The sequence below is a fragment of the Pelmatolapia mariae genome, linkage group LG18 (genome assembly GCF_036321145.2).
Source record: "Pelmatolapia mariae isolate MD_Pm_ZW linkage group LG18, Pm_UMD_F_2, whole genome shotgun sequence".
In the NCBI taxonomy this organism is placed as follows: domain Eukaryota; kingdom Metazoa; phylum Chordata; class Actinopteri; order Cichliformes; family Cichlidae; genus Pelmatolapia; species Pelmatolapia mariae.
Window position 1 is genome coordinate 10,857,501 of NC_086243.1, and position 23,916 is coordinate 10,881,416.

A 23,916-nucleotide genomic window follows, 5' to 3' on the forward strand; every position below is an offset into this window, starting at 1 on the left:
TTATGGGATACAGCACTTGGATGTGCTGTATCTGTGACATGTACTGGCTGCCCTGTGACAAATGCTGATGGATGCCATACCACAGCAGTGTGTGGCCACACGCTGCTGAGGCCCGTGTTTGTTAAATGAATAAATTGTTAAATTGCTAGTATCTTGTTTCTTCAGACTTCAATCATCCAATGCTATAAACAAGAGCCAGTAGCAGAATAAGCTGTTTACATATTCGACTCTGCTGCTCGACCCATAATTGTAAGTTTTCCTACGAATGTGGCACCATTTAAGGCCAGATAAACAGGCTTTCCAATGATATAGGATTTATTGTCAAGAAGCATCGGTACAACAAAGAAATAATCGACCAAACACAAATTTCCTTGTTTTTAGTGCTAAGTTTTATGTTGTAGTTGGACCAACCAACAACGTTTCAAGTGCAAACACACAGACTGAAAGCTGGAAAGAGGTATGGGGAGTATGAAGAGTGTCCTGTAGACCTGCCACTGATTAAGGGTCAGGGGATGAGTTTGACAGTTGATTGGTCTGCTTTTATAAACAGAGTATCTTTGGATTTCAGACAAAAATCTAACTGAGCAAGCTCAGATTATACGTTATGACTTACACCCCTAAAGTAACAGTTTGACCTCACCATTTCTCGGGCCTGGTTCAGGTAGCTGTCAGTGCTCGATAAACACGTCTCTTTTTCTCCTCTACGCCCATCGTCCGTCTTTCTCCTTGTGCTCCTGGCCTCGTGCTTTCCACTTTGAGCTGTGTTTTCGCTCTCTGTCTGCTGCTGCCCAAAGATGCTCTTTAAAAATGGTTCAGCATTTTCAACATGAAGGTCCACCTAAAGTCAGGGAACAAAATATATATGTTCGAAATATCACTTTTCAAGACCGTAAAGTGTAAAAAATAAGATGTGCATTAAACTCACCTCTAGAAGGTTGTGGGCTCTGCCATGAAAATACACAGTCAAGTTGGCAGAAGCAGATCTTGGTAGAAATGATTTTGGGGAGAAAATTAGAGATGTTTCCACATTCTTGATTCCGACGCCTAAAACAAATACAAAAGAAGAAAATAAAGTAATATAAGAGGACATATATTTGTGCACCTTTAAATGCATTATCACCCTCCTGGTAGAGTGACACTGCTCAGCACCTCATTTTATTTGTTTCCAAATCTGAAGTGTATCGTGCAGTTTTATGAAAACAAATTACAGTTTTAAAATTGAAATACCTGATGAGACTGTATAGTCTGAATAGGAGGAATATTTTAAAAACTCGGCTTCAAAATCTCTGCTGATAATGTCGTCGGGCAGCGACTCAATGAGGGCTTGCTTTGCGGGGTCCTCACTCCTCAGGACATTAGTCAGGTGACTCCACACGAATGAGCCCACTAGAGAAACAGAACAAGGGAAGAGCTCAAGACATGCCAGGTCACAGACAAGCAGAGTAAAAGTCTGAAACATTATTGCATTCCCTTACATTCCTTAACAAATTCTAGCAAATAAACATAAATCAAACATACGCCTCTAAGATACACAGAAAGGAATTCAATCTGTGCCATAACTCCAGAGTTTGGGGTTATATCTAAATGACTTTGTATTGTTTTTCTGACAGAATATTCAAAAAAAATTTTTTCACAGAACTTTGAAAACTGTCTCTAAGAGAAGTTGTGACCCTCGCCACTTGTCCAGCTCAGCAGGAAGATAAGTGCATCAGAGTCTCTGGTTTCAGAAACAGATGCTTCACAGTTCTTTAACCTGCATCTTCATTTAATGGTCAGACCCAGACCTTACTGCTTCGGGATGGGAGTAGATCACACTGTTGAAAACTTCATTCTTTGGTTCCCACATGGAACAGCTTTTACTTCTTAATACAAGGAGTATTTAGAGATTACAATAAAAAATACAGAGGCAGACCTTTTGAAGTGATAAACTAAAATAATGATTGCCTCTGTACACCTACATGGATTTTAATCAGCTAAATTAAAACAAAAAAACCCAAAACAAATATACGTGCCTTTCAAAAACATAGGATTAAGCAGATCTGTGACTGACCACAGACTTGTATGCTGGCTTGAATGCCATTCAGAATTATGTCTCAGCTTATTTTCAAGAATACAGTATTAATGTGATATATGGAAATTGATAAATATGATCTAATATTTATATTCAGAGAATATATAAGAAATATTCTGAGATTTAGTGACCACCAAATATTCTGCTGTTTGTCCAGCACTTCACTATTTTCCTGTTTTCCACCATTAAACATTTTTGATAGCAGAAGCTGTTACGGCCATCTCTTCCACAAACCCCACCTTGACTGGAAGTCTCACTCCTCAGGGTCGTCTTCACCACTTCAAACACATCCAGGTCAGGGCAACGCATGAGCTGCTGGTATGCGGCGATTCTGACCTCAGTATCCTCCTGGGAAGAGCTGTACAGCTGCAACAGCACAGACCTCTGAGGGAAGGAAATCTCTGTCAGTACTGACGTTCGGCTCCTATTCACCTCCTCACCTTGTCATCTCCACCTCAGCTCACAGGGAATTGATTATCACCTCACTTAACCATAGAGCTCATGAAGGCTTGTCTAAGAATATGGTGAGCATAAAGAACACCAAGGGTGGCTTCTTATGCTCTTTTAGCACAATTTTATTCAACTGCTGGCTTAAATATTAACTCTGAATTAACTCACATCAGCTGAGCAGGGAAAGCGTCTGAAGGCATGGATTGCAGCAAGCCTAAGCTGCAGGGCCGCTGAGGAGCTCAGCATGCAACGGCTTAGCAGGGGAATGAAGGCAGAAGCAGACACACCAGTGTTTCCCACTGATTTTAAAGCATAAAGAACCTGGTGGGCAACGTAATAAATGCAAATTGGGTATTGTTTATGCAAATCCTCTCACAATTCATTGTGCATTAAATGGAGAGTGAGATGAAGTTCTAGGTCACTGCATTACCTCTTGCACCTGAGTGGGTTCTTCTCCTTCACAGCCCTCCTGAAGGGTTTTCTCAAGGATCTGCATAAAGGTCTGTACCTGAGAAAGCTCAGTGCAGGAGTTTTGAGACCTCCGGCACAACTGATAGACTAGAGATGATCCAGCCAACAGAGTCTTGGACCGCAGCTCTGGGAGCTCTGTTAAAGCCTAACACAAAGAGCAGACATCTGGGTAACTAACATATTTCATGTGAGTTTTGATGAGAGACTTAGGTCATCGTGAGTGTCATCAGAAGGTTCCTACATTGATGGAGGAGATGATCTTTGATGAAGGATGAGGGACGAGGGCTATGGTGGTAAGGAGAGAGAGAGCCTGCTCTTCCTCCACCTCTTTGTTCCTCATCAGGTCAGTCAGTAATGTGATGCAGTTTTCAGATCCACATGCCGGCAAAGCATCCAACAGCGGCTGCCTGTCCAAACAATTAATCAACATCAGTATCAAACTCTGCTCATATATAACCTGATTATCTTAACTTAAGCTATATCTAACTGGGCATTTCACTGGGCACCAAAATATTTTAGGTTATCATTTTTATTATTCTTCCTCACAAAGTTCCAAATTTCACATTTCACAAATTTGGAGTGTGACAAAAAAAATCAATACAGCATAGTACTGTGATATTTTTTGTGGTGATATTGTATCAGTACAGGGACACTAAAGATCAATATTTTATCAAATAATTTGAAATACTCTGAGAATTCTATGAACAAGAGGGCTTATTTCATGCAATGCCATCCTGAGATTATGTTAGTTAGTAAGTTTACATTAAATCTGTTCAGCCAAAAAAACAAAAACAAACCATCCAGCACTGGGAACACTTAGCTTGACAAAGCTACCTCCTAATTCAGAGCAAGCTAATGCCTGAGTGCCCTGATTAAAATAGGGCAGTAACCTCATTGCATTTAAAATCGGTGGTTGCCTACTTAATGTGTTCTCTATTCAGGGGTGGTGAGTAAATGCTTGCCCAGAACCTGTTGGTGTTGCACACTCAGAATCACTTTTTATTACAAAGTGATTGCACAGGTCGCCTGATAGGAGGCAACCTTTCTGCAAATAGTTGCAGCCTGACTTGGACTGACTGCAATCACTCTCAGAGTGGTTGTCTGAGGCTTGCAAATAATTGTTGTCTGATTTCTAAATGCAGACAGACTGTCAGCATGTCATTTACAGAATGAGACTGTAAATGAGCACACCTGGGTGCCAGGGGATTGTTTTCTGGTTATATTCCTGTGGAACAGAAAGGCTGTTAACTTTAAAGTACACAGATTGATATCAGACTGACTGTGTCTTATAGCAACAATTATCAAAGGTTTTAGTAACAATCTCATTTTGCAGTAAAAAAACAAACAAACAAACTGAATTTGATCTCATTAGATATAAAACAGACATGGACACAGTTGACCTTTGAGCACATAATTTGCATAAAAAGATGATAAATCACAACATATGTTATTACAATACTCAGCATATCACAAAATCACAAAAATTGCAATAATATTATATCTTGAGTAAAGTATTGTAATAATATTATATTGCCATGAAGTCATGCACTAAACCACATTGTACACTATCTGTTCTTGCCGCACCTTACTGGCAATTCCTTGCTAATTGCTTTCTGTTACTCTTGTGAGTAATAAATCATTAATCCACTGTGATAAGGCCAGATTTGATATGTTTAATAGACAAGGAGGTGACCCTGTCCTTGGACCCGCTGGGTCATTTCAGTCACAGAATATTGTCTAATTAAGTTGGCTGTTATTTTAGCTCCAACTAGCAGTTAAGGGGAATATCTTTTATTAACTGACATGTGAGACAATCTGGAATCCCATGGGCTTGTGGTCTGCTGATCGAGTCCCTGGGAACAAAAGAACTCAGCCAACGAATGGACTGAAAGAAGAACCATAAAGCTTTCAGTATCAAAAGTGTTGTTCCTTGCCTACAGATTCTGTATACTCATATGTTTACAGCATTTTTACTGGCGGTAGATTGACAGGGAACTCAAGGAGCAACCAAAAGATACTCATTTATAAAACTTCTGGGATATACTGACCAGTCATTGCGGCACTTGAAAGAAGCTTCTTGCCAAAGTGTCTTGAGCTGAGAGATAGTCAGATCTTTCAGCTGGAACACCAGTTGAATAAACTCTTGTGATACCTTGGAGCAGAAAAACCAAAAATATATAATATGAACTAAAGTTGCTGCTAACATATAGTTAATGTCAAGTATCAGCTTTTCAAAAGTGTTAAAGTAGAAAAAAGAACCCTTATAGAACTGTGAACACAGTTTGTCATCCTATCAATCACTTGATCTTCACACTATAAGTTTATCATTTTAATGAGTCTGGGGCAGGGGTCAGCAACCTTTAACACCCAAAGAGCCATTTGGACCCAGTTTCCACGCAAAGGAAAACACTGGGAGCCGCAAATACTTTTTGACATCTAAAATGAAGATAACACTGTATATATTGTTTTTTACCTTTATGCTTTGTGTGAACAACTAAGGTGTGTTGCTTATGAAATCCATGAAGTGCTACAGAGAAAATTACATTTTATTTATGTAATTAACACATTTTGAACTCTTAAAGAAATATAACAAAAGGAAAGACACCCAGCTGAACTAAAATGATCCATGTAGCAAACAAAAACTGTTGTGAGCCGCCACCCTCATATCGCCTTTGGGCTTTGGGAGCCTTGACCTGACTTTTAAAAAATAATTGGAAAAAAAGCACTATGCTGCTAAAAAATTAAAAACAGATATTTGCAAAATTCTGCCTAAATATGTATTTTACCTGGTTAATGTGTGCGGCGAGGCGTGGTCTGCAGCGCCGCTGCAGGGGAGGCGGACGCACCTGAGCGGCACCCGCAATCACGCCTCGCTGCCTTAACGTCTGTGCTATCTGTGCCATTGTGTTGGTATGTGTCGGGCTGTATGCGTACAGCAACCGTGTGTGAAAAGTGGTCAATAAAGAGACGCTGAAAAGCATGTTCATGGAAACATCGTCGGGTCTGCCGTGGTATGTTTACAATGGGACTTCTGCTCCTGAACCTCTGTGCACAGTGTCTGCAAATCGGGGCTGTACGAAGTCACTTTCATCTTTACGCAGGACTGTCATCTGTGAGACGTGAGCGGTGTTTGTTTTTAACTTAGTTCACGGTGGAGAATAGCTGCTGACATAATGTGGATCCGAAGATCCATAATTGACCTACCTGGGGTGGAAAGTCTCGATAAATGCATGGCGTTTTAAAAAAGAACTCACATAAATAAAATACACTTCAGCTAAATACTTCTAATTTATTTTCCCAAACCACGCGGAGACGCACTTTAAGGACTAAAGAGCCGCATGCGGCTCCGGAGCCGCAGGTTGCCGACCCCTGGTCTGGGGAAAGTCTTTATAAACCTCCCATGTAAACAAGTTGCCAGGCTGAGCGAGACTAACCTTTGGAAGGGATATTCATAGTAATCACTCTCTGAGCTTTTGCACCAAAAGCTTCAGTGGATGTCCAGCCATGACTTACATATACAAACACACCTTCAGTGATCTGACATGGTGCAGTCAATGTAAGTTATTCACAGTCACTGCTGAAGAGGACTGCAGTATAATTGATATAATTAAAAGATTGTGACCTGCTGCATTTATGGCCTACCAGTTGTGGGTCTGAGGTGAGGCTGCATAACATCCTGACAGTCTGACCAACTTCCTGTGGTGTTGCTGGTCTAGTTTTTCCCAGCCTTGCAGCTCCTTCATCCTCAAACTGAAGGTCAGCTGGCACACGAGTGCCTAAAGAATCTGCAGGGACAATGAGGAGAACACGAATCAAGGTCTCTGAAAGAGTAAGAGCCTATGCCATAGAACCCAAAGAGATGCGCTCTGGCTAAGACCATTGATGCGCTCACGCTGTTAACTTGTCAAGTGCAAGAGAGTTCTTTAGCAGACATTTTGAGCCCAGTTTACCAAACTTTTTGTGCTTCTGCAGACTTCACGTGAGGGAAAGACCCACAGTTCACAGCATTTTGAGGCAAACATGGGGTTAGTGTATTATAAAACAGTAAACAAACAGCCATGGGTGGAGCAACGGAACCCCAAGATTTCATGAAATTAGAGAGATGCATGGTATAGCAGTCAGTGCTGACCCATTCCTATGGATGCCATTATCAAACCCTCATTAACCCACACAGGTGACATGTTTGGGACTTAGGGTGGTGAGTGGGATTAGATTCGATTAAGGTGACTGCAGAGTCTTCTGACCTGCTCCTAGAGGACTTCCTGGCTGGGCTCTGAGCAAGAGTAGCTTAGACACTGTTTGGGTTTTCACCATCCCTGTAGTCCTGGACCATGTCATCATGGATACAGCCTCAGTACAGTTAACCTCTTCCATTACAGAGCCATGGCGCTGAGCACACTGTAGCTCCAAATGCACTGACTAGCAAAAAAGAACAAAAAGACAAAGAAGAAACAAACTCATTATCATTAGAATATGACTCAAATGCACACTTTAATATATGTTCTAATTCAGCTGTGCAGAGGACTAGCACCATCACTCCTTTGTCTCCCTTTTCCTTAGAAGTATTCATTCCAAATTACAGGAATTACACCATAAAATAACCACCATGTGCATGTTTATTCCCAACTTTGTCAGTCACTAATTAATGACATATCAACATTTCCAAACACTGTTGAGAAAGATCCCTAATCTTACTGTGTCTTCACTCAGAGCAACTGAATGAGGCCAAAAGTTTGCCAGCCTGGACTGATGGCACTGTTTTAGATCCCTGGTCTTCAGCAGTATGAGTCCTCGCCTCTCGTACCTGCTGATGCAGGTGCCGTATACATCCGTCTGAGGAAAAGAAAGAGTGAAAGAAAGTTAAATACCCCTGGGAAGAATTTCTTCATATACATGCATATTTAGGAAATGAATGGAAACAAATTCCGTTTCCACTAACCCACCTCATTTTCTAATGTCAGTTTGGAAGCCATGGGGGACGTCTGGAACATGCTCAGTAGAGCCCTTTTAATGTTCAGAGCCCACACCTGCTCCCCCTCCTGCAGACAGAGGGCCATGACCTTCCCCCTCTGGAGGGAGAACTTGAGGCGTGTTCTCTCCAGTGACTCCCTGGGAAACAAAAACACCAGATGAGGCCCCCACAAGACCAGGGAACACAGACAAGTGGAGCATCTGAACTGAGAATCAGATTCACAGGAAAAACATCTGCAGCATTCCAAAATGAGCGGACAGAATGGCATACACACACATGCAAAAGGAAACAGAAGAGAAGGAATTCTACCCTCATTCACTCGCCATCATCTGTGAAAACACACCAGACTGTATGAAATCTATACATTGGCTTTACCTCAGACTTTTTGAATGCTGCACAGAGTGCTCCTTTTGAGGGGAAAGCCGTTTTATCTGTGGATTCCTTATCTGTAGAGATCAAACATGCACATTAAATATCAGATTTTTTTTAATTTAATAATGCATTTTTATTGTTGTTTTTTTGCAAAAACTATTTTATTAAAGCTGACCTGCATCATTAGGTGACACTTGGAGACCACGTCAATATCAACCAGACAGTCCAAAGCCAGACCATTCCTGCCACCAGTGGAGCCGTGAAGGGTGCTGGTAATTGTCGTGCTATACCTGTAAGTGTATCTCACCCCTTTCTGATAGAGTAATTCAGAGGTAGGAAATCCTAGTGAAAATAAATTTAGAAAATAAAACACAATTAAAAATTTGAAAAGGAAATTTTGAGGGAAAAAACCCCTCCTTGTCAGTGTGCATGCATCCATAAATCTGAGATCCATTAGACTAAGTAACAAAGATCTTACCAGAACAACTTAAATCACAGAGATTTGGTTTCCCCTGTAGGCAATTACCTACTGAAGAGGAAAAAAAACAACAACTGAGGCATATCGACAGAACATTACAGCCCTTGTCAAACTTCTATACATAACATCTACTACAGCCAAACCCTGTTTTGACTGGAAAATGAATTCACTCTCCAAGAACTAATATAACAAAGCAAACCATAAAACTTACCATGCAGCAGGAGAAAAATAAGTACACCATTGAAGAGTAACAACAATACTGCCATAGCAACTCACTACAGGTCTGGCTGCCTCCGATCCTCCACATATGAGTGAGATGAAAACCAAGCACTGTTCACAGCCACTGAATGACCAGGCTTGTACATGGGCTTCCTCTGTGACCCATACTGCTCACAGCAACCAATCAGGAAATACCTTCCAAGACTGAAGCTACAAACATTCACTGAGCCAATCACTTGACAGAACACCGGGCCTCACAAAACATCAAGTTTTCTTACACCCTTGTTGACTTGGACAGACATAAGACATGAACCACGTAAGGAGAGAATTTTTTTGCAAAGCTGGCAGCTGCAAGGATACTGAGTTGGAGACTGGGGTGTTTGCAGGATTTTTAAAATGGGGCGGTACACAGGTAACTAAGTAAGAAATATAAATACCAAACCACTTAAAATTAGTAGGGTGTGGTTCAAAGCTCTGTATGGCATTTTTTGAAAGCCTCTAACAAGCCTGAAAGTCAATATTTGGTGTGACCATCTTTATTTTTCAACACAGCTTTCCTGTAATTTCTTTAAGTAGTCTTAAGGAATAGTCCTCCAGGCCTCTTCTTTGGATGTTGGCTGCTTTTTGTTCTGTTCTCTGTTAATGTGATCCCACATTGCTTCAATAATGTTGAGGTCCGGGCTCTGCGGAGGTCAATCCATGACTGATAGTGCGCCATTGTGTGTTTGTCTACCCAGGTATGCTTTACTGCATTGGCAGTGTTTTTGGGATCATTGTCGTGCTCAAACAGACGCTTTCCAGATTGTATACCTGACGGTACTTTCCTGTGTTAATTCCATTCTATAAGTCCATCAAGTTTAGCAAGATCTCCACATCTCAGCATCACTGACCGAAATGCAGCTCAAAACCATGACAGAGCCTCCACCATGTTTTGCAGATGGCTATAGAAACTCACTGTTGTAACTCTCGCCTGACCTCCTCTGTACATATTGATGATAATTCGAACTGACATTTTCAAATTTGGATTCAACACTCCATCAGACACGTTGTCACTGATTTTCAGTCTAGTTATTTTGTGATCTGGCATATCTCAGCGTTTTTTCCTTGTTTCCAGTCCTTAAGAATGGCTTCTTGACAGCCACCCTTCCAGTGAGACCATTTCTGATGAAGCTTCAATGAACAGTAGATGGATCAACTGAAGGAGTAGTTGCATCTCTCATTTCCTGCGTCAGGCCTTTGATGGACTTTGCTATTTTTGAAGGACATGACTTTCAGATATTGTTCATCTACTGTAGGTTTTTAGGCCTGAACACACTATGCATCCTGAGATAGGGCAAGCTTTTAGCTAATAGCTCTTTGGGAATCACCTTGTTAGTGCAAAAATACTATTTTCTGTTATCTTCGGCATTTTTCATAGATCTAACTAATGGAATGGTAACAAATTATGTTTTTGTGACAGGCTGCTACTAACAAAGTGTCAAAAGATACAATTTAAAACTGGTTCTTTGCTAAGTTGTCTGTTATGTGTACACAGAACACGGGTTCATCCCTTGTGTTAGTTGCCTTTTCCATGCTTGGATGATTCATAGGTCAGCGTTAAGTAGCTTTAAACAAACAAAAAAACATTCCTCTAAAAAATGGAAAGGTACAAGGACTGGACTGAACATGAGTGAAAAGCAGCCACTGTCCAAAGAATAACTCTGAATGACCTTCAGGCATCCTGGAGAACTACTGCTCAAGAGAAGAAAGTCTGGCTCACTTGAAGCAAAATAAAAAGAAATGAGGGGTGGCGGAAGACTTTTGCACAGCTCACGTAGCTACTAGTGGGAGGAGTAATCAAACTTTAGATGGGAGTGGTGCCATCCCATGCCCCCCTTTAGCCACACACATTTCTGACACATATACATCAGACAGGAGTGCTGACCTAGGCACATTACAAAGTGACTGACACAAAAAAGGAACTTTCAGAAGAATAATTTCCTTATACTTATACACTACTACACTAAACACTTGTTAGTGAAGTAGTGCATTAATAAACCACACAACCCACTGTGGGTTTAAGTGCCCGAAAAGCTGATTCACAAACTTTTCAGAAGACAAAGAAACACAGCTGAGAGTAGTTAACGCATGAAAATAGGGACATCTAGTGTTTGTGTGATATGGATAACAAGCAGGTGGGGAAGTAGAGGCTTTGGCAGCTATGATGGCGTTTTTACAGAATAATTTTCACCCCCACCACTCGGCCACGTTCCTTATTCTCAGACTGAGCTCAAACTAAATTACACAACACGCCTTTCATCCCCATCTCCTTCCCCCATCGTTAAACAGGCAGGCTTCCAGTGCCACCTACTTTCCACGATGCACCCAACCCCGCGGTCCACGCCCGTGCTGCGACGTCAGTCACTGCGTGATTCTGGTCCGCGCGGCATTCAAGACTCTGAAAAATCGTATTTTACAACTTCCTGTAAAAAAATAGACATTAACCGCCTTTTGCCGCAAATTTCAGGCATGACTTTGCACAACTATTTAGTTTGTTACCTTTATAGCCATAAGTATGATTTAGCGTTTTAAGAAAAATGACACGTTCACAGGTGTACTTAAACGATGATATCTTCAAACTATGTCAGTTTTTATCTTCAGTACATGGGTGAGTTTGCCATATCTGTTAAATGACACGGATGTGGGTATCTGTAACAACAAAATCAGAGAATTATCCGGAGCTTTGTAGACATTTGTACCAGTGTACGCCACCAAAAAGCGTTCACCGATGAGCCTGAACGCATCGTCAGTCCGGGACCAGGGGGCGTAGGTTTGACCGGCTTCTGGGAGGCTCAGACACAATGAACCGTCAGACAGTGAGGGGTATGCATGTTGGACCGGGAGAATTAGCACGGTCTTAGCGTGTTATTGCTCATAAACGTGCCGTTTCTTTGTTTTATCCAGTGATTCTCAAGTTGCTGAGACGCTGTATGGCGGTAACAAGGCTCTGCTGGAAGCGGTTTGTTCGTCCAGTTTGATGAAAACGAGGTCGGGATCAGACGAACGCTACCGTTAGCCCCTCCTGGTCGATTTTTTTTAACTCTTGTTTTTTTTAATAGCTAAATACAACAAGGCAAAGTAGATAACGATGTCGCTGATTGCGTCGTCTGATTATTTCGCTGCCGAGTGTCTGGTATCGATATCTAGCGGTCCTGTTCTACACAGACCCACCCCGGTCGCCCCCGCCAACCAGCCTGCCTCGGTGGGCCTGCTCCCCGGGGAGCCCGAAGGGTCGAGTGAGGACAGGGAAGTGCGGGACACGCTGAGGCTGGAGGGAGCTAACGTGGTGGCGGTGGCCGGTATCCTCACCGACCTACACGGCAAGTTCCGCCCCATGTCGGCCTATTCGGAGAACAGCAACTCCTCGTGTGGTGGGGAGAGCGGTTACACCACGTTGTCCGACCCGACCACCCCTACCATGACCCCCACCGCCACCCCGGTCCCCGGACAGCAGCACCAGCAGCGGGCCGGGGGAGCAGGAGGAGGGGTGAAGCGACACCGGTGCACTTTTAACGGATGCGACAGAGTTTATGGGAAATCTTCCCATCTGAAGGCACACATCCGGACGCACACAGGTATGGAGGGGAACGACCACAACACATCGGTCATATTAGCAGTTCACATGTCATGTATTTACACAGCCTTAGCTAGACCCTTGGCATAGCTCAACTTTGTACCCCCAACTTCTGCTTTCCTCGGTGCCATGCAAGCAGACGGTTTTTATCGTTTAATCAGACCTATATGATGGGTGGGAGTGCTGTGCCTTTCACTAACTACTGTAAGCGTGCTCGCTGGCTGCTTCTTTATGATTTTTTTTTCTTTTTACAACTTGTTAAAGTAATTTAGCCAAACAAAGAGGGAAACGCTCCCCTCGGAGACTGACAAAGAAGTAAACCAACAAAAGAACTGGGCTGGACGTTAAAACCTGTGACGAAAGTCTTCCTCCCGGCTGGATTTGCATATGAAATGAACGTAAGACGAAACCTTAAAGTTGAAAGCGCTGAAAATGATAGTGGGACAACGTAAAAGGCCTCAGCAAGTGCTTGGCGCTGTGTAGTTTTTCTCTGGGCATCACGCTCTCACCCTCACGCATGCTGACAAGTTGAAATCAATCCTCCGCGATGTGTAAATTATTGATCAAATGTATTGATATCCAGTTCTGGATGCGCCACCCCTTTGCCATATATAGGCTTTTCAACGCATTTTGGGTGTTTTCTGCTGAATACGTAATTACATGTCACCAGACTTCCATTCAGTCCTCACCCATGTGTTTTAACTATGTAATAAAGGCAGATTGGTTGTGAATAGTTCATCCGTCAGAACGATAGCGTAACTTTACTAGTGACTTTAAGTGTGATTTTTCTCGCAAATCAGGGGATTTGGTGTGTCCAGTGTCACTGAGCAGGCGCAAATGGATTAAGGGCAGGAAACTGCTCAAAGACGGTGTTGTGGGAACGCCCACAGAGTTCTGCAGCAACAACGTGGCCAGGCTTTGTGATCTTGCAAATGGCACCGAGCATCCCACTCGCTTATCCTGGGTTTGACTCGTGTTACCTGCCGGAGATTAAGCCTAGTAGTAGCCCAGGAAGGCTAATCTTAGCCATCTAGATCCTATATCTTTTTTTCACGTATTTAAATATACGTGAAAAGTGGTAATACAGGTGTTACATTTGTGTCACTGTGTTTAAATTGATCTGATTTAAGTAATCAGATTAACAGATTCCTTCATTGTGCAATAACACAAACTGTAAGCATACAAAACCTGTTTTTCCCTTCCTAGTTCATTTGAAAGCACAGAATAATGTGGGCTTCAACAGCGACTTATATCTGAGGACTACACAAAAGATATGAAGAATCAGTTTGATGTGATGTATTAGAGGCAAAATAAAGCACGCGTGAGAACTGAAATGACACGAAAGTGAATTAATCCAAAACAGTCCATGAGTTTAAATTTTGTCAGCTTTTATTTTGACATTTTCAATCCATGCTTCATGGTTTTACCTTTTCACATGTAAACATTCGTTGTTTTTTATACATTATTGAATAATGTGGAGGTTTAATGACACTGGTGCTGTGGGGCATTTTTGGCAGCAGGAACTGTTCACTTTTTCTGACATTTTATTTCATAGTTAGGCTGTTAGTTGCAGAAATTTGCACCTTAACCAATCATAGGTCAAAGATCAGTGAAAATAGTGCATTTTGGTTTCCTTTTATGTATGTAGTTTATTGTAAAACCGATTCTCGTCAGAGAGAAGGGAGTAGCATTTCTGTTCCCGTGTGTTTGTCTGTTTAGTCATGAAACACTGTCTTGTGTGCTTTCTCTGCAAACCTGGCAACTGATTTCTCTCTGCTCTCTGTTGCCTTCGTGTCCAGGTGAGAGGCCCTTCCCGTGCGTCTGGCCTAACTGTGTGAAGAAGTTTGCCCGCTCCGATGAGCTCGCCCGCCACACTCGCACCCACACAGGGGAAAAACGCTTCCAGTGCCCGCTGTGCAACAAGCGCTTCATGCGCAGCGACCACCTGATCAAGCACGCCCGCCGTCATCCCGACTTCAAGCCATCCATGTTGGGGCGCAACAGGGGCGCGTCCTCGGCTTCTGATCCGGACGTGCACAATTAGGGTGGCGTGGGTTTGCTGTGCACTGGCATTGACGGGAGCACAAGACGGTCAACGTTAGTTTCAAGTGAACCGACTACAATCAGATCCACTAGTTAGGACTTAGCATTGTTGTGTTGCACTAAAAACAAATGTGCACGTACACACAAACATACACACGCAGAGCTGGATGCGTCTCTGTGTCCACACAGTTGAGTCACATGAACACTGTCCACCCACTCAACAACAGCCAGGGTTGGGTTTGAAAATTGTTACGAACCTAAGAGAACCGGGGACTCGTTAAGAAATGCGGCTTTTGGTTCCACTTGTCGTTTCCTGAAAGCAAGACTTTGGACCTACTGTGCTTCCATTTGCATCGGCAGTTACATGAGCGTGCGTGTGTGTGTGATGTTTACAGTATGGCAGACTAGGCTAAGCCTCAGAAAACCCAATAATGATAGAGTGAAATGTAATCACTGCAGTTAAGGAAAGTTGGAGGCATGAAGGTAGACTTACTGCAGGATGATCTGAGAATGTAGTTTTTACTGTCCTGCATCAGTAGCAGTGATATTAGACCACAAAACAGTTTTGTGGATGAGATCCCAAGAATTTAATGCCAGGTAAATCACGTAAGAGTTGCAAAAGTCCCAGCATGCCTTGGAAAAGTACTAAACGGTGTTTTGCAACATAGCCTGCTGAAATAAAAATCAGTAGGTTTTAACTGCCATAGAAGTGAAACACACACAGCTAGCACAAATATTGTATTTCGTTTAAACCAAAAAATCAAATCAAATCAAGAATACCTCGTTGTGGATAACCACCTGATGGCAGCATACGTTTATCACAGGAATTCTTTTTTCTGCCTTTCGTAAAATTTTGATCTCAGGATTCGATAAGAACGAGAATCACGAAGCAGATTTCAGTCGATTAAAATCAAACCCAACCCTGAAGGTAACCTCATCGTCTCAAACTGAAACACTTTCACAGATTGCAGGGATTTCTTTTTCATATTGTCTGTAAAAATCTGCACATTCATCATCAGCCAAATAATCCTCTCTGGTTTTCTTGTGGTTCATTTCTACCTTGTCAGTAACCTTTATTTACCATGAGTAGCACAATATTGTGATATTAGATAGCGAGGCGATGGATAGACGCTTTTTAAAAATATTTTTGTTTGTTTGTAGCTTTGCTGATATTAAGTTCTAGTGGTGACACATTCCTTCATGTTTTTTTTAAATACTGCTTCAGTAACCATCTCCATTGAAGTCAATATTTTTTCATATATATCCAATTCAAGTGTAGATCAAATACTCATTTTAGCCTGAAAGTGGATCGAATTTCAATGTAGAAGAGTTGTTTGCACGCCATCATTAAGGCTCCACCTTCATCAATGAAATGCTGACACATAATACACAGCAGTATTATGTCTAAACCTGATGCAAATGTATATAAGCTTTAAGCTTTTAATGTAGAAAAAATGGTAATGCTACTAGCAGGAGAAATAATACACGTGATGAATTGTAGTCCTTATATTAGGGGTAACATACAGTACGTATGCTTGATAGAATGGCATTGCCTGTGAGTGTTGGTGTGTGTGTTTGTTTTTAGATTTACCTTTTTTTTCTTTTTTTTTTGTAGTGACAGAAATGAGAAAATGTTTTGTATGCAATACTATCGGTGGGAGGGAGGGGGATGGCAAGTTGATTTTTAATTTTTTTTTTCGTTTTGTTTTTAAGCCTGCTGCCTTCAAAGTAAAAGCATTCACTTCCTCATCGAGGGTTTGGAGAAAGATGACAAAATATACACACGTGCCAGTTATTTCTTTTAACAGCAGATAAATCAGAGTCTTATGAGTAGCATCGGGAGAGGGGGGGGGCAAAATCTTACTGTAACTGATTATGTGGAAACCAAAAGAACCAAAAACTAATTCTGAGAAGATTAGATCAGTGGAACGTTTTTTCTCCCTCATCTACGCGGTATAGATGTGGGCTGTGCAGTTGTGTCACTGAAGCAGCCATTAATAATACTCGGGGATGCACTGATTGTGAAATTCCAGGTCGGTTCCAATGTCGGAAAAACAAAAAATTTCCCCGATATCCAAGCCCAGTATTTTTTCTACTTGTGTGTTTAGTTTTTGTTGTTTATTAACTCTTTTATGCCCTGGAAACAAAGTAGATCCCAGTTAATTTGACACAACAGATAACTATCGGTAGATTCAGTCTTATATCAGTCATCGGCCAGTCACAGTTTTTGCTTGTATATCAGTGCATCCCTGATGATAAAAGTTCCACCTGTGTTTGATTTGAATAGTGATACACAAATGTGGATTTGATTGGAACCTGTTCGGTAGATTTAGGGATGCTGGCACCTAAATTAATATGAACTGATCAGTTTCGATTTCAGGAATGAACCCATCCAAAATATTAGATCCACCATTTACCAAATCAGTCAAACCTGTAATGTAATTTATGTACTTATGACCCACTTGTAGTGTCCAGGTCTGAGTAGAGAGTTTGTGTGTGTGTGTGTGTGCGCATGTGTTATTTCTTTTTTTAATATTTCCACTGTTTGTCCCGCTTATGGACATATTCCTTTAACTCAGTGAACACTTCTTCAGGAAACTTTGAAAGCCTTAAACTATGTCATAACTACTTTGCACCATGTTTACAGTTGGATCATTGTATAGGTATGTGTGCCCTCTTGTAGGCGCATAACAGAAACTCATGCAATAAGCACTTTTTTCTCACAGGTATATTTTGCTGGATAGTGTAATGGCTTGCACTGTTACTGTGTTACTCCAAGTGGGCACTGTGGAACTTTGTGTTGATAACCAGTGGTTTTTAAAAAAACAAAACAAAACAAAAAAAACTGCCTTTTCCTTTCCTTATTTTTGTGTTTTCTCAGTCATCCAGGCCATCTCTTTGTTGTGTAATGTGTCTAGATGGGATTGGCTTCCCCGGATGTGTTTCACTTTCCCCCACATTAAGATCGGCGCGATTGTCTCGCTGATTCGTGTCACGCCGTCTTCATTTTCCCGTCGATTTCATTTTAATTGGAGCTGTTTTCTTTGAAGTGAATGCCGAGCTTTTGAAAGTTTTCGGTTGCTGCTGGCAGTGACCTTGAACGAGTGGACTGTTTATCAGAGGAGCAAACGCGTCTGATATAGACTCTCAAGCTATATTGTCACAAGAAGAACATACCTCACAGTCAAAACAGTTGTTTTTGTTTCTGCAGTGTCTGTGTAAAATCCATCCAACCAGTCTTTCAGAAATTCCTATAAAACCATCGAGCCTTGGATTTTTAAGAAAAGAGTTGTTTTTATCAGCCAGATGGCCTGTTATGAACCCTCGTCCTTACTGACTCAATATGCAACACCTTTACTACCTGTGTAGCTGCTTCTTCTTCTTTTCCTCAGTGACCTGTTGTTGTGAATAGACAGTAGTAGTTTAATCTCCATAGTCATTAAAGCTCAGATCTACAAAGGGTTAAACTTCACTACTCGCTGGAGCAGAAGTTGAAAAAGGGGGCAATTAAATACAAAGTAAAAATATTTGCAGACTGTCATTTCACTGAGAATGATGATTGAATATGCTCAATCCAAAATCTGTTTGCTCATATCACTGAATGTGGCTTGGAGTTGAGTCCATTTCGGATTTAATTTTTGCCGCGCCGCCTCACCAAGAGCTGGGGGCAAAAAGGCGATTTTTTTTTTTCTTTTTTCTTGTCACCACACTATCTCAGATATGCACATTGTACAGAAATGGATGTTCTTTTTTTTTTTTTAATTGATGCTAATTTTTACATTAATGTAATTTTTAAAAAAAGTCCTCTTATCAAAGCTTTAGTTAAGGTAAATGGGAGGAACCGTGGAACTAAATAATTGCTGCAGCAAGCTGTTTTGATATTTATATTCTCAGGTGTCTTAAATTTTCGGCATTGGAGTTTCAATATTTCCTGTGCGACACAGAAGTACAAAGCATGGTTTTGTTTCTTATGTTATGCTGATTAATTTATTACATATCGAAAAACTTATATGGTTTGTGTGGTTTAATTATTCTTTTCATAACTCATTTTGTGATATGGAACAGTACTAATATTAAATGTTTCCAATGTTTGCTTGACCTGTGCTATTTTTTAAGAAATAAAAATTCTTAAGTTCATCTTTTATTTGTGCATTTTTTTTTTATCTGTCTAATGAAGACGGTGTAAATTATACAAATAACTTTGCAATACCGTATTGTATGCTACAAGTGATAACTGTTAGCTATTGCATATTAGTAGCCCATTGGTTGTATTATTCATTGCTTATTCTGTGTGACAACTAGTTTGCCGTTATTTGAGATCTAAATCAGCTTCCTAATTATTCCTTGTTGATAGTAAATACAGTTACATGAATTATGGTCATAATGTGCTTTGTTCTGTGGACCATTTAAGGTGGTATTAACTTGCCTAAAAAGATTTAAAATATTATATTTTAACTAGTATCCAACTAACTCTTAAGTTATGCCTTTCACACTAAAATGATATTATGAGCAACCCTCACTTTAGGGATAAACAGGCTCACTACCCACTTTAATAGGTACACTTTGCAAATCTCCTTTTCATTCATTCTCCCTTAATTATTTGTAGCATAGATTCAACAAGGTGTTGGAAACATTCCCCGGAGATTTTGGTCCATATAGTCTTCCTCCCCTCATCCCAAGCTGTTTGGGACAGATGCCTGCCCCTCCCCCAGCTTGGTTCTGCTGGCAGTTTCTTCCTGTTAAGAGTGTTTTTCCTTCCCACTGTTGCCAAGTGCTCGTCCAGAGATGGTCGCGTGATTGTTGGGGTTTTCTCTGTATTATTGTAGGATCTTTACCTTACAATATAAAGTGCCTTGAAATGACCTCTGTTGTGATTTAGTGCTATATGAATTGAATAGAATTGAATTGAGCTGCAGATTTGTTGGCTGCATATCCGTGATGAAAATCTCCTGGTTCACCACATCTCAAAGGTGCTCTAATGGATTGAGATATTTGAGTGCAGTGAACTCAACTCAAGATTGTTCAAGAAACAAGTTTGAGAGTATTTATGACATTGTGTTCCAGCAGAAGATGGGAACACTGTGGCCATAAAGGGATGGATTTTGGCAAGTAGGCTTTGGTGTTCATACAAGGCTCAGTTTGTACCCCAAAGTATGCCAAGAAAATATCACCAGCCTGAGTTGTTGATGCAAGACGTGATGCATCCATGCTTTTGTGTTGCTTATGCCAACAGCTACCATCCAAATATCACAGCACAAATTGACACTCAACATACAACAGAATATTTTTCTAATTTTTATCCAATTTTGGTGAGTCTGTGTAATTTGCAGCCTCAATTTTTTGTTCTCGGCTGACAGGAGTGACAACTGCTGTGGTCTTCTGCTGCTGTGGCCCATCTGCTTCAAGGTTCAGCGTGCTGTGCTTTCAGAGATGGTCTCTCACAGACTTTAATAAGTGCTTGTTTAAGTTACTGTTACCTTATTATAAGCTCAAAGCCATTCTCTTCCGACCTCTAGCATCAACAAGGCATTTTTGCCTGGCAAACTGCAGCTCACTGGATATTTTCTTCTTCTCTGTAAACCATAGAGACTGTTGTGTGGGGAAAATCCCAGTAGATTAGCAGTTTGTGAAATACTCAGACCATCCAGCACCAGCAACCATGCCACGTTCAAAATCATTTAAGTCACCTTTCCTCCCCATTCTGATGCTCACTTTGAATATATCATAACTCCATCTACATACACGTACCTACATACAGTCCATGTATTGTATACAAACTCAAGCGCATTTGTTGTTACAGAATATGTTTTTTTCCAGGTTAAACATTTATCTTTATGCTATAAATGAACTACAACACAACTCAAATGTAGCAATAACTTCTCAAAAACTATGATGCTAAAACTACTTTCCACTACACTTAAAAACATAGCTTAATATGCTAATAGGCATGCTAATTAATGAGTTAATAGCAGTAGTATATGACTGTAGTATTTCCCTGAAGGTTTTCAAAGAGCATGTCATACTTTATGAAATGTCAAGCATTTCAATGAGCAGAAACCTCAATTAAAGGTCATAGTTCAGGTGGCTTTAAGCAAAGCAGTGTACCTCCCGTGACTCAGTGCTCTAGCTAACATGGCATTTGAACGTGGTATTAAATGTGGCGTTCCTGTGAGTAGAGGAGTTGTAGTATATGATCAAGGACTCCTTCTTGTCTCTAAGAGAGCTTTTTCTCTTGAATTGGCATAGTTCACTTCAATAATGCATTTTCATAGTGTCGCCACCACGAAAAAAACATCTGCTTCCTTTAACTGCTGATTTTATATTTAAGGGCCTTATAATAGACTTCTACAACGCAGCATCTATAACAGCTATGTTTCTTGCCATTAACTAATAAAACAAACTGACTGTCACACCAGATTAAATAAAACAGAAAATAATAGACCTGGAATTCATGTTTTAATAAAGATACTTCTCTCCCTATAAGTGGATATTTACATAACACGAAAGGAAACTACGATGCTATATATTATCAGTATCCCATAATTAGAGCCCCACACAAATATAGGTTGGGCCATGTTACTGACTCCATTATGTACAATGCTCTCAGCACTTTTGCAGCAGAGGACACGTCACACCTGAACACACAGAGTTTGGTCCGTTCAAAGTAAGTTTCAAATCAGTTTGTGAAGTACATTATTGTAAAGATAGTTTAAAAAAAAAGGTCCCACTGTTTCCTTTTCCGTTATAGCTCTAACAAATGTTGAATGTAGGTTATATATAGTCTCTCAGTTTTTGTCACCGTCAACCTTAAAAAGTTTTCTGCATTCATAATTCCATCAATATTAACAAGATCTCCAACACTACTGGCCAAAACGCAGCTCTAAACCATGACAGAGCCTCCACCGTGTTTTACAGATGGCTGTAGACACCCACTGTTGTAGCTCTCTCCTGGCCTCCACCACACATAATGACAATGATTTCAACCAAAACTTGTACATTTAGAGTAATCTCTCCATTGCACCTGTTCCCACTGATTTCCAGACCAGTTATTGTGCAATTTGGCATACTTTGGCCTTTTTCCCTGTTTTCCTTCCTTAAGAATGACTTCTTGACAGCCACACTTCTTGCATTGCCATATGTTCCTGCATGTTAACTCTGAGGAGCACTTCCAGGCATTTATCACTTAAACTTGGTTGGATGTTTAATCATGGCTACACACAATATATTGTTCCTAAACAAACTTTATTTTGGAAAAACTCATACACTATGATTTGCCAGTCTTGAGGTGTGGAAGCCAGGATTACTAAGAAGTCCTCAAACAACTTCTGACTTGACTCTGGATCAGCTGGTCTGTTTATATAATTATGGCTCTTAAACGTTTTCTTTTTTCTTTTCTCGTCCCCTTTTTAAACAGAATTCACACCGACACTCCAGGAAGGTTTGTACACAAATATTATTTTTATTGATATCTGAAGCTGGGACTAGACAGCGTTCCATCTCAGAAGAAAAAGCACACACCACACAGGAAAGGAAATGAGTAGAGTTAAATGGGGCCGCAGCCCAGGCAGTGAATTCAATATGACACACGTAAACATCCTCAGAGTTCATACCTGTGGCACCCCCCGACAGAGGGGGTGGATTTGAGACTCATGATGAGCCACATGTCGAAATCCTACTTCCTCAGAAGCGGGGGCCGGGGGGCAAGAACGGCACCTATTGCAGTTCTTGCTTCACCACCAAGAGGGCGACAGCAGCCGTCATCATTTTAAGTCCTTCCCTGTTGACTATAGGTAAGCTGTTTTTAACAATGAAAGTCCTCAGTGCACAGTTTAAGTCTGCACGTGCTTCCAGATGTTGCAGTGTCAGAGGAAGCAGACGACCTTAGCTATAGTCACAGTCACAGTCTGAATGTCTATAGCCACAGCCTGCAGCTGAGAGGAGGACTGTGAAAAATGCAAGCAAGCAAATACATTTTTAAAAACATATTTTAATGGCTTTTCCAGCACACAAATGATCAGAACAGAATTATCCCAAAAGAGCCTTATACTATGAATCTGCATTTCTCAGATTCATAGGCTCTATGACCTACCTACCTACCAGAAGGCCGAACTTTCCAGTATGACAATATGCACTAGAACTTCTCAAGCTTCACCTTCCAGCCAGTGATTGAGCTCTCTTAGCCAAGTCTGTCTGCTGTGCTCCTCTGGAACTTAACTCATCAGCACCCAGTTTCAAACTGTCAAAAAAACTTCCAACTGGTACCAGAAATCTTGTGGCCATTTTTACTATTATGGATAAAATGTGTGCTCACATTTGTGAGATTTTCAAATGTCACACTTGCCATTCGCAACTGTCAGTGTAGCATTAACACTATGGATGACATCCTCTCCCTTTGGTCTAAGACTGGTTTCAGATTTCAGGCGAATAAGTGGCTGTTCGGCAAAATAGTGCATCATAACCGGAAAGCTTTTCCCCAGCCTTAAATGATGTCATTAGTTGTTGGATTTTTGTTTTTAAGGTTAAGTATTCGTAGAACTGTAAACTGTGAACTGGACACACAACTGACATTAAACACCGGAATATAGTAAATCTATTTTTAAGCATAGGTTCTTGGTTTCAGGAGAATATATTGGGTATAAGAGGAAAGGGTGAAGAGAGAGCAAGTGACACAGGAGCGATGCATGGACTCTGATTGCGAAAACAAAAATGACAAAATATGATTCAATGAAAAAGTGATCAAAGACTGAATAAAGACTCTGGTTACAGAGTCAACCACATTATGCAGAATTACAGTAATGTCTCTGTCAGTGTGTGAATAAGAGGCTCCAGGTCATTTAACTGAACAATAATGTCTCTAATAGTGTTTGTGGCAGTGGCACTCATACATCTAAAGATCCCCAGGCTTTGCGAGTCTGCAGATTTAATATCACCATTAATGTTACTGTTTATTATTTTTTGATGAGATAATGTCTCGCTAAAATGAATAAAGTCAGCTGTAAGTGCAGTTTTTATTAATTCTTTCTTTTATATAAGATCGGTTGGTGGAAGTCAGTTTATTAGATGTCAGTAATACGTTAAGTAATTATAACGATGCATGAACTAGTGCATAGAGTGCTGAGCAAAAGTCCCGAGTCACCACTCATCTTTTTATATTTTGCAAACATACATAAAATTAAATTAAATTAAATTAAAACTGCTAATTTTTTCAGAGAGTCTGGGGAACTATT

At 40.8% G+C, this 23,916-nt stretch overlaps 2 protein-coding genes across 2 annotated transcripts in view; one reads left to right on the forward strand and one right to left on the reverse strand.

Annotated features, from left to right (window-relative positions):
• Positions 1 to 9,121, reverse strand: part of LOC134617264 (uncharacterized) — a 42,245-nt gene extending 33,124 nt beyond the window's left edge. Inside the window, exons 1-16 of the mRNA XM_063462470.1 lie at positions 9,026 to 9,121; positions 8,815 to 8,865; positions 8,512 to 8,678; positions 8,340 to 8,410; positions 7,936 to 8,101; positions 7,688 to 7,825; positions 7,237 to 7,411; positions 6,635 to 6,777; positions 5,041 to 5,144; positions 3,234 to 3,399; positions 2,952 to 3,137; positions 2,690 to 2,842; positions 2,311 to 2,455; positions 1,228 to 1,386; positions 926 to 1,044; positions 641 to 838 (exon numbers count right to left, since the gene is read on the reverse strand). Coding sequence (XP_063318540.1) covers positions 641 to 838; positions 926 to 1,044; positions 1,228 to 1,386; positions 2,311 to 2,455; positions 2,690 to 2,842; positions 2,952 to 3,137; positions 3,234 to 3,399; positions 5,041 to 5,144; positions 6,635 to 6,777; positions 7,237 to 7,411; positions 7,688 to 7,825; positions 7,936 to 8,101; positions 8,340 to 8,410; positions 8,512 to 8,678; positions 8,815 to 8,865; positions 9,026 to 9,080 — 2,196 coding nt within the window. The 5' untranslated portion in view covers positions 9,081 to 9,121. The remainder of the gene's footprint in view (positions 1 to 640; positions 839 to 925; positions 1,045 to 1,227; positions 1,387 to 2,310; positions 2,456 to 2,689; positions 2,843 to 2,951; positions 3,138 to 3,233; positions 3,400 to 5,040; positions 5,145 to 6,634; positions 6,778 to 7,236; positions 7,412 to 7,687; positions 7,826 to 7,935; positions 8,102 to 8,339; positions 8,411 to 8,511; positions 8,679 to 8,814; positions 8,866 to 9,025) is intronic.
• A 2,764-nt stretch (positions 9,122 to 11,885) lies between these two features.
• On the forward strand, positions 11,886 to 18,826 carry zgc:153115 (uncharacterized protein LOC768186 homolog). Its single transcript, XM_063462568.1, has 2 exons — positions 11,886 to 12,647; positions 14,446 to 18,826. The coding sequence occupies exons 1-2, from the start codon at positions 12,161 to 12,163 to the stop codon at positions 14,688 to 14,690; spliced, it is 732 nt and encodes a 243-aa protein (XP_063318638.1). The 5' UTR covers positions 11,886 to 12,160; the 3' UTR covers positions 14,691 to 18,826.
• The last annotated feature ends 5,090 nt before the right edge of the window (positions 18,827 to 23,916 follow it).